This window comes from Rhinopithecus bieti, unplaced genomic scaffold (genome assembly GCF_001698545.2).
Source record: "Rhinopithecus bieti isolate Rb0 unplaced genomic scaffold, ASM169854v2 scaffold_2205, whole genome shotgun sequence".
In the NCBI taxonomy this organism is placed as follows: Eukaryota; Metazoa; Chordata; class Mammalia; order Primates; family Cercopithecidae; genus Rhinopithecus; species Rhinopithecus bieti.
In genome coordinates this window covers 2,798,630-2,808,785 of record NW_016803673.1, presented here as the reverse complement: position 1 = coordinate 2,808,785, position 10,156 = coordinate 2,798,630, and the positions used below count along the sequence as shown (strand labels likewise).

Sequence of the window (10,156 nt, the reverse complement as noted above, 5' to 3'; positions counted from 1 at the left end):
AAGGATGCAATCTTCTGTGTCCATAGTAACTTCTCCAGGCTTATAGTTGTCAGGCTTGTATCTGTATTTTTGCCAGGCTTATATTTGTATTCCTTGTTGTGTACAGTCACGAAGTTTGTTTTGTTGTCTCTTGGTCAGCCTCTGACTTGATGGAGGTTCCCTTAACTGTTAGAGTTCAGCAGCATCTCCCTTCATCAAGTGTTCCCCCGGTGACTAGGTCCAATCAGGTTCGAGTCCCAAAACAGTTTATTCTGATAGTTTTCTTTTTAATCATTGTTCCTGTGGAGAGACTGAACCATGGGGTCTCCTACTCTGCCATCTTTTGTCACAAATATTACTTTATTATTTTTTGAGATGGAGTCTCACACTGTTGTCCGGGCTGGAATGCAGTGGCGTGATCTCAGCTCACTGCAACCTCCGCCTCCTAGGTTCAAGCGATTCTCCTGCCTCAGTCTCCTGTGTAGCTGGGATTACAGGTGCCTGCCACCAGACCTGGCTAATTTTTTTTAATTTTTAGTAGAGATGGGGTTTCACTACGTTGGCCAGGCTGTTCTCTAATGCCTGACCTCGTGATCCACCTGCCTTGGCCTCCCAAAGTGCTGGGATTACAGGCATGAGCCACCGTGCCTGGCCAGAAATGTTACTTTTAAAGACAGCTAAATTTCAGAAATTCTTTTTTTTTTTTTTTTTGGTTTTTAGACGGAGTCTCACCTCTGTCCCGGTTGCTGGAGTGCAGTGGCCGGATCCCTCAGATCCGCTCAACTTCCGCCTCCCGGGTTCACGCCAATTCTCCTGCCCTCAGCCCTCCCGAGAGCTGGACTACAGGTGCCGCACCTCGCCCGGGCTAGTTTTTTGTATTTTTTTTTAGTAGAGATTGGGTTTCACAGTGTTAGCCGGATGCCCATCTCCTGACCATCATGATTCCCGCCCAGTTCTTCGGCCTCCCCAAAGTGCTGGGATACAGGCTTGAGCCACCGCGCCCGGCCCAGAAATTCTTGCTATGCCTTGTGAAAGTACCTCCAACCTCTAGCCCCAGGAGTTCTGAGGGCTGTCTCAGCACATTTCCCAATTTAATGATGCCGAAATGAACATCTGCTGTATGAAAGGTAAACTTTGTGTTTCAGTGTGCTGAGAAAGGTGCTGGCTTTTCCTGTGCATAAAATAACTGGATAATCCTGCAAGAGTCCTTATTTTAACATGGAATGTAAGAGTCTCTATCTCATTTTAATTAAGACAGGCAATGACGGAACAAAACTGCGATGACCAGGCTATAGTAGAAACAGGATTTTAATATAATATTCAAGTCTAGCATTTGCTATTTACAACAAATAAATATTGCCCCTCCCCAATCAGTAAACATTTTTTTTTCTTTTGCTTTTATACAAATATTCAATCGCCCCACCCCCACCCCAAATCCTCCTTCCTCACTAACCCCCGTCTTGCATGGTCTCGTAAAGCCCAGGACGCAGTGGTGAATGGCACTTGCAGTGGCATGAGATTCAGTATCGACGGAACTCAGCTGGGACTGTCCTCATCCACCGGGTGCAGAGTCTGATCCATGAGGAGGGTGTCTCTCTCTGCTCCCGGGGGAGGGCTGGGGTATCCCTCACTCTCAGTTGGCCCTGATGATGGAATCTTTGGTGCAGCCTGAGAAAGGCTAGAGTGGTGGGAGGGGCCGGGACCCCTGCAAAGGTCACAGGCCAGTGCCCGTGGGCATGAGGAGAGAACTGCAGTGGTCAGACATGGCGGGTGAGTGGGTGCTCCAGGGTGCCCACAGCACAGGTGGCAGTGACCCACACCTGGGAAGGTGTCAGGGAAGTGTACAGAGGTGGTGCCCGGGGGCAGGCAGGGCACCATGCCCGTTGGCACTGCTCCTTGGCAGAAGTCAGCTAGTCCTCTGGTTCCAGAGAGCAGAAGGCACCTAAGGCAGCAAGTGGTCCACGGGAGGCCAGGTCAGCCTGACCAATGGCAGGCGTCAATCCCAGCAGCAGGAGAGGTTCAGGATGAAACTGGAGTCTGGGGTACCCTGGGCTGGCAGGTGGGAAGAAGGTGCCCAGCTGGCCTGGGCCACTCTGGTCCGTAAGTGCTTGGCTACCAGCCAGCCAGACCCTGGGGAGATGCCCTCAGAAGATGCCCTTGGCAATCTTGAGTCCTTTCTGCTTCATGCGAGGGAGGGTTGAGCTGGCTCCATGCTTGACCTTCACTCCCTTGGTGAAGGTCCGCTTCTTCAGGACAAAGTCATAGTTGGCGGTAGAGTTCATGGCATAGAAGACATTGGCGTTTTCAGGGATCTTCAGCTCTGGTGGGGGAGGGGCAGAGGGGTGATCAGTGGTGCTCCTGGGGGCCCTGCAGGATACCCCTACCACTTGAGAGCCCCTATAAGGACCGTCTTGAGAGCCCCTATAAGGACCACAGACCTGAGGTCCCCCTCCAATACAGCTCCAGGACTCCAAGGACCCCTCTCAATGACTCTGCCTGAGGACAGACTCTGCTGAGGTCCTCACAAAACCTGATGACTCTTGTTTAAACAGGGACTGACTCCAGAACACTCCGGCTTGGCCTGAGCTGGCAGAGGGTTACCCTGTCCTGCCCATACCGCAGTGTTGGCTGCCCAGCTGGAACAGGCATTCTAGAATCCAGATCACCTTCTGGAATCCTGCCCCACTCAGGACAAGGGCTCCAAGGACCAGGAAAGGACAGGCTTGCCCCAGGGCTCTGGCGCCCATTCCAGGTAGGCCTCTACTTCTGGAACCCTGGCACCCAGCAAGCACTTCCTCTTGGCTCCATTTCCCACCCTCTCCTCCGGCCCACAGCCTGCTGTAAACCAGAGCTGGGCTCGATTCGTGCTCCTCCCGACATGGTGTGGCTTTTCGTCGTCATCTTGAACCTCTCTAGGCCTCAGTCTTCCTTTTCTATAAGATGGGGGTCCCACCTACCCTGCCCACCTAACCAAAATGGTGCAAGAAGCTGCCAGAGGATTTAGACTATAATTTCTAGGGATCATAGGAATCATTGCTAACTATCTGGGCTAATGGAGCGGGGAGGTGTTCAGCTCACTGGGAAGAAAAGATGATAATATTTGTAGTTAACTTTTATGGCGCACATAGATGCTTTATATATACATGCATATATATATATATAGACGTATATACATATAGATTTTTATATGTATGATCAACCCACTGGCTACTTTCATTTCCATTTGGGGAAAAGCACAGAGGGCTTAAGGAACTTGCCCAGCGTCTCCAGGCCCAGGACATCCCACTCTGAGCCTGCACTGGTTCTTGACACTTTCCCAGTTTCTAGAACACTGAGTTGGCCTCCTAGTAGCCTGTTCTGCTTTTAGAGTCTCACACCCGTGGATTTTAACACTTGACACTTTGGTCTACAGCGGTCACCATTCTTTCTAGAGCACATGTTTTCTTGTCTTAGCCAGAAAGTGTCCCTTCCAGTGGGCCACAGGTTGGGACAGTCCCAACCTGTCCCAATGAAAATGCCTTTTCTCTTCGTTCCTCACTGATGTGAGCTTTGAACTGCCTCTTCACGCCTAGGGAAGAGCACACACTGGAGAGGTCCAGTGGTCACTGGGGACAGCAAGCCGACAATGGGGGCAGCCAGGGCTGCCCCGTCCAGTGTCTACCCACGCTCTGCTGGTGAATTTTCTGGGGCCAAAGACTTCCAACCTGGGGCTGGGGAGTGGTGAGGACCTGCCCCCTCCACCATCGCCCTCCGGTCCTCTGACTTACTCCGGTCATCGGAGAGAATCTGCAGCAGCTCATAGTCCTCCGGCTCATCTTCCTCCAGGTTGTGTTTGTCCATGGCCTTGCGGATTACGGCCGGAGCCTTATCTTGGCTGGTCACCTGCATCGCGGTGGGGGATGGACCATCAGCGAAAAGACCCTGGAGCAGCTCCCCCAGAGTGCAGTGGCTAAGGACCCTGTGCAGTCCCCTCAGCTCCGGGTATAGGCACTCACAGCCTCTGGCCAGGTGTTGGATCCAGAGAGGGCCTTGTCACCTTCTCCTGCTCCCCACGTGAGGTCTCCGTGGAATGAGGAGGGGTCTTTCCCAGCAGTTCCTACCCTGCTTCTCCTGATAGAGCCTGTTCCCTCCTCCCGCACTTTCTTGGGAAACACTTGCCCCTCCAGGATAACAGCATCACTGAGCCTGGGGGACAGACAGTCCCTAGTCCAAGCCCTGGAGGTAAGAAAGGAGGGGCCGGCCAGGATGCTCAGTGTGGTCAGCACAGGCCAGGCCCCTACTCCCTTGACCCTGAGGGCCAGAACACAGGCAGAACTCAGACACAGGGCCACCGGTGACTGCTTAATGATAACCATGCTAGCTCCCGGCAGCGAAAGGCTCGGGGAAGGTGTGTGAATAATGGGGGCACCTGGCCCAGTGTGGGGTACAGAGGGTGGGAGTTACAAATGGTTCATCTGTCGCAGGACACCCGGAGGATGAAGAAAGAGCCTCCAGACAAACCCATTCTGTGGGCACCTCCCATCGGCTGTCTGCAAATCCTATCCAGACTCTGACCCTGCTGGCCCCCTCCAGGGCTCCCGGCCTGGTTGCCACAGCGGCCTCCTAACCAACACCCCTGCGGTTCTGGTACCAGCCCACGCCAGACAGAGGAAGCTAGTCGTCTTCCTCCCTGAGAAAGTCAAGGTCCTGACAGCGCTCGGGGCCTATGTGGCCAGGCCCCAGATACTTCCCTGACCTCATCTCCCCCACAGTACTGCCCCTTCACCTCCTGGGAGCTTTGCACGGCTGCTCCTTCCCTCTCCCTCTGCCCTCAGGCCAGCCTTGTCCCTGATCACTACCTTCTTCATTTCTGTACCTGGCTGACATCTGTCCTTCCCTCCAACTAGAAAGGGATCCCAGGAAGGAAGGGATGGTACACTGCGTTCGGGTGCGTTTGCCACCGGTGGAAGGAGGGACCCGGGCCACCCACCCGGCTTACCAGGATGCTCTTGTACATGTTGCCGTTGTCCACGTCCAGGCTGACGCGGATGATGCAGCAGTCGCCCACCTGCTGGTTGTAGAGCGGCAGCGCGGAGCTGGAGTTGCAGAGCCCTGAGACGGAGCGTTTGTGGGTGCGTGTGGCAGCCACGGGTGTGGTGGAGGCTGAGGAGGACGAGGTGCTGCTGGAGGCCGAGCTGATGCCGGAGGTCTCCGGGGACGACTGTGAGGCTGATTCCCAGAACTGAGGGAGACGGCAAGATCAGCAGATCCCCCTGCCCCGTGGGGCACCCCAAGCCAACAGCCAGATGGGGAACCTTCTAGAAGCTGTGTTCAGGATCCAGGGCTTCCTGGTCCCGTGCACGGATTTGGAGTAGGGAGATGGGGAAGGATACTGGGGAGAAGGGCAGGCAGTCACCTTCTTTTCCTGGCCATCAGGGGACTCCGGGACGAAGCTGATGTTGATCTCCTCCACGTCAGAGCTGGAGGAGCCGGCTGAGTGCACGCTGAGCGCGTCAGCAATGTCCCCGCTGCTGAGGTAGGGGCCACACCTGAGCTGGTCACAGGACTTGGAGTGGGAGCTGCCGCTGGTACTGAGCTCAGTGCTGGGGGCCTGGCGGCTGGGTGAAGGGTCGGCTTAGTTAAGGGGGCTCCCCAAGGACACACCCCACCCCCATAGCCCCTGCACTCTGGGCCTGAGGACTGTGCTAAGTGCTGGGACAGTTGCCAGTACTCCATTCACCACAGCCATCTGGGAGAGCATTTAGTATCACCCCATTTCACAGAGGAGAAAACTAAGGCCCAAAGAGGTGGGGGGGAACTCATCCCGGTCTCAGGGCCAGTCAGCAGCGGGGCAGGATTCCAGCGCCAGCTGCCCTGACTCCCCGAGCCCAGGCTCAGCCCTGAGGCTTCTGAGCCCCGAGGCAGCTGCCCCTGCCACCCCGGCCAGGCCCTTACTCGCTCCAGCGCTTGACAATGGCTGTGTTCTTCTTGGTCCTGAGGGTGTTGCTGGCTGACTCGGATGGGGGCTCCAGCTCGCACGACAGGTTGTAGCTATGAGCAGAGGGCAGTGGTGTGATGACCGGGGGCCATGCTCCTGGTCCAGAAGCTGGAGTCAGGGTGCCCCAGCCTTCCGCAGGCAACAGGGGCTGACGCTGACCATAGGTCAGAGCTGCTGGCCCTCTGGAACTGGCCCCCCAGGACAGCCTGCCCACGCTGTCCCCATTTGCTGCCCCGGCCTCACCTCTCAGTCTCGCTGAGCCGCTCTACGGCCCGGAACCAGACCCCAAACTGCTCATCTGGCGTGATGCTGTAGTTGTTGCAGGCTGACTGCAGCAGCTTGATCTGGGCGATCACCTCGAACTCCTGGGAGTGGAGGGAAGCACAGGGCGGTGACAAGGCCCGGGCAGGACAGGGGCCAGTCTCCAGGTCTTTGCTTTTGGGGGTCCCCTCCTCCCCTCTACTCCCATCCAGGCCTTCCTGTTCTCAAAGCTGGTCTCAAACAGCCATTCCCCAGGAGGTGGTCCTGGATTATAACCTCCTACCCCCACCCTCCAGTGGGAGGGGACCCCCTTCTCTCTGTATCCAAATGTCCCATGAATCTAAGAGGGAGAGGGTGGGAGTCGAGTGTCCTACCCTGGTGGGTCTATTTTCCACCCCTCCCCCAGTCAGGGCTGCAGCTGCTTACCTTCCTCCTCTTCTCGAAGTTGATGAGTCTGCCCTGGAAGGTGGACACCCAATGGCCATCAGAAAACGACCTCTTGACCATTACAGCCTCCCCAGCTCATGCTGCACTACCAAGAGCGCCCACAAGGGGGCAGGGCGCACCCCCCCCCCCCCCCCCCCCGGACTGGAGCCGACCAAGAGCGCCCACCAGGGGGCAGGGCACACACAGCCCTGGACTGGAGCCCGTGCTGGGCACTAGGGCACAGTGATGTGTGGGCAGAGGCTTGGGGACTTCTTGTCCAGCCCTCTCCGAGGACAATGGACTAAGGCCTTGGGCGAGAAGGCCCTGCTCAGCCACCATGTGCCGTCTGACCTTGGAGGGCCTGGCTTCCCCCTGTGCCCAAGGTCACTGCCTGAGGGATGGGATGTGTCCCACTCAGCCAAACCCCGCTTCAGCTCTGTGTTCGGGCAGCCCTGGGGTGTCACCAGCCGGGCATTGAGCTGTTTACTCATTGCTAGGACAGGCGTGGCGGCCCAGCCCCCAGGGCTTAGGGAAGGTATCTCCTCCCGGGCCCCACTCCCGCCTCGCCCGGCATACTCACATACAGATAGTCCTTCATGGCGGTGTCCAGCATCACCAGGTCGGTGAGGAACGTGCCCAGGTAGGGAACGGTGCCCTGGATGATGCCCTGTGGCATTGGGGTAGAAGGATGAACAAGACCCCTCCCCTGAAGGCTTTCTCAGCCCCCAGACCCAACTAGCCTCACTTGGAACAGCCTGGGGACCTCCAGGGGCCTCCTGGAGCCCGCTGCCTTGCTGGACCTCAGATTCCCTCTAGCCACCTCCCTGGCTGGCATCTGGGAAATGCCGGGTTCCTGAGTCATGTGGCCCCTGGTCCTCCCCAGCCCCACACCCGCCTGAGCTGGCTCTGCCAGGCCTATCCTTTCGTGGCTGCAGCTGGTCCTCCCAGATACCAGCTGATCCAGGCATGGCTCTGCCAGGGTCCAGAGGAGGCCACCTCTAATGGGGCCCATAGGCACCATGGCTACAGAGGAAAGGGCCCCTCCTCCCTACTCCCAGGCCAGCCCCCTTCCCCTCCGCAGCCTTGGGCACTCTCACCGTCTCCTTTGGCCGTTTCTGGGCTCTCTTGGGGTTCATCTCCAGGGTGGCAAACTTGGAGGTCCCCTCCTGCCAGGGTAGAGAGGACAGGGTCAGCGAGGCCCTATCCCCTCAGCCCTTAGCTCTCAAGCACCCTGACCTGGGGTGCCGCCAGTGTGCTTGGGTTCCAGGGCTGACCCTGGTATCAATACTCACTAGTGTGGGGTCCTGGGCCGGCAGCCTGGCCTCCCCGAGCCTGCCTCCCCCTCTGGAAAGTGTGGATGAGGTGGCTCACGCCTGTAATCCCAGCATTTTGGAAGGCCAAGGCAGGTGGATCACTTGAGGTCAGGAGTTCAAGACCTGCCTGGCCAACACAGTGAAATCCCATCTCTACTAAAAAAATACAAATATTAGCTGGGCATGGTGGTGCACACCTGTAATCCCAGCTACTTGGGAAGCTGAGGCAGGAGAATCCCTTGAACCCAGGAGGCAGGGATTGCAGTGAGCCGAGATCGCGCCATTGCACTCCAGCCTGGGTGACAGCGAAACTCCTCTTAAAAAAAACCTCTGCCTATCTTGCAGGGCCTCAGAGACTGTGCGCTACAGTCCTGTTTTGGCTGAACACTCCTTTTCTCCCTTGAACCTTCCGTGAGATCAGTACCCCAGGGCTGGCATTCCTCCGTTTTCCAGATGAGGAAACTGTGGCCCTGAGGTGGGCAGCGACTTGCCCAGGGCCCCCCAGGGACTCGGAACAGGCTTGTCTGTCCTAGCCAGAGGCTCTGCCCCATCTGCCTTTACCCGTTTGGCCACTGATCAGGATACCATCCTCTGGGCTTCTCGTGCATGCTGGGGCCCCCAGCAGAGCTGTGCCACGGAGGGAGAGGGACAGGTGTTCCAGAACCCCCTGTGATACTCCCCTGTAGGGAACTCTGCGTTTGTCCATGTAGGAGGGGGGCCCTAGATGTCATTTCACTGACCAGGCATGCCGGGGCACCAGGCAGTGACACTTCACCTGAGGCCTCCTGAATCCATTAGTCCCTGAAAGTTCTCCTCAGTCATCTGGGGTCTCTGCCATGGCTAACGGGGTACCACGAGAAGAATTCTACAGGGTTCTCTGGTCAGTGTCTCTTCTCAGGGTAGGGTGGGGAAGCCACACAGGGCCTCCAAATCTACCTGCCAGGTCCAGTCACCTGGCCCTTGGTATCCCCTACAGCTCCTGTCCCTGGGGTAGGCAGGCTGCCCTCTCCTTGGGTGTGCAGAACAGAGAGAGGAGCCTGGCCTCCTGGGGACAGACTGGGCCGGTGTGGGGGCAGGAGCTGCATCCCCTTCCCAGCCAGCAGGAGGGACCAGCGAGGAAGCCAGAGACCTGCTGGTCCTGACACTCATCTACTTCTCCTGGAACCTCCACTGCCACCCTTATTGTGTCCGATTAACCGGGGCCCTGTCCCTCAAACGCCCAGGGGCCAAGCAGATCCCTCTTCCCTCTTTGTGCACACGGGAAAGGATCTTTGCCAGCAAGAAGCGAATGCCACCACCCACTGCCCCAGTCCCAGCCTCTGCCTCTCTGCCTCAGTCCCTGCCTCCCTGCCTCTGCCTGCCTGCCTGCCGCCACTCCACCTTGATGAGCAGCTCCCGGCTCAATGAGTAGTTGTTCTCATCTGAGAAGATCTCCGACAGCTTCTGAAAGATCCGAAAACTGTCCCTGTCAGAAGGGCAAAGGAAAGAAAAAGCTAGCAATGGCGGGGAGGGGTGTGAGTGCAAATCCATTTTATTTTACAGCTGAAAGACCCCAGACTGCCTGAACGCAGCACACAGGGTTCCGCAGAGCACCAACGCTCTGCAGGTCTGGGGAGGGGGCCTTCGTGTTGGTGCAACAGGACCCCCTGTTCCCGTTTCTAGTGAGCAGCTATTGCCAAAGGGTTTTTTTTTTCTTTTTTTGGAGACAGTTTCAGCCACCCAGGCTGGAGTGCAGTGGTCCGATCTCAACTCATTGCAACCTCCATCTCCTGGGTTCAAGAGATTCTCCTGGCCTCAGCCTTCCGAGTAGCTGGGATTACAGGCGTTAGCCACTGTGCCTGGCACAAAGGTTTTGATTTCAATAGCATAAGGGTTCTGTGGCCACAACACGAATACCTGAAAATCTCTGATGTGGCTCAACCCACCATCTGACAGCTTAGGAAGCCAAGCTCTGAGGCAGAGCTGCCGGCTCAGGTCAGTGGAGGATCCCTGCGCTCAGGGTTTGTGGCCTCCCATGGGCTCACTAAAGGGGCAATGCCAGCCCTGTGGGAGGTCCCCGGTGCAGCAGGAGCTCCTACAGAGGCATGCCCACCTGGAAACGTCTTCCCACGTCTTCTTCAGCCGGTGGATGGAGTTGCTCTGCAGGGCAGAGAGGATGGCATACAGTGACGAGAAGTTCTTGAGGATCCGGCACTCCTGG

At 57.1% G+C, this 10,156-nt stretch overlaps 1 protein-coding gene across 6 annotated transcripts in view; it reads right to left on the bottom strand.

Annotated features, from left to right (window-relative positions):
• Positions 1–1,269: 1,269 nt before the first annotated feature.
• The window catches only part of RALGDS (ral guanine nucleotide dissociation stimulator), a 51,607-nt gene continuing 42,720 nt past the window's right edge, over positions 1,270–10,156 (bottom strand). For all 6 annotated transcript variants that reach the window (XM_017849271.1, XM_017849281.1, XM_017849253.1 and 3 more), the window contains exons 8-18: positions 10,049–10,152; positions 9,337–9,421; positions 7,741–7,809; positions 7,224–7,310; positions 6,644–6,676; positions 6,200–6,321; positions 5,914–6,009; positions 5,375–5,576; positions 4,958–5,200; positions 3,747–3,861; positions 1,270–2,299 (exon numbers count right to left, since the gene is read on the bottom strand). In XM_017849271.1, coding sequence (XP_017704760.1) covers positions 2,124–2,299; positions 3,747–3,861; positions 4,958–5,200; positions 5,375–5,576; positions 5,914–6,009; positions 6,200–6,321; positions 6,644–6,676; positions 7,224–7,310; positions 7,741–7,809; positions 9,337–9,421; positions 10,049–10,152 — 1,332 coding nt within the window. In that variant the 3' untranslated portion in view covers positions 1,270–2,123. The remainder of the gene's footprint in view (positions 2,300–3,746; positions 3,862–4,957; positions 5,201–5,374; positions 5,577–5,913; positions 6,010–6,199; positions 6,322–6,643; positions 6,677–7,223; positions 7,311–7,740; positions 7,810–9,336; positions 9,422–10,048; positions 10,153–10,156) is intronic.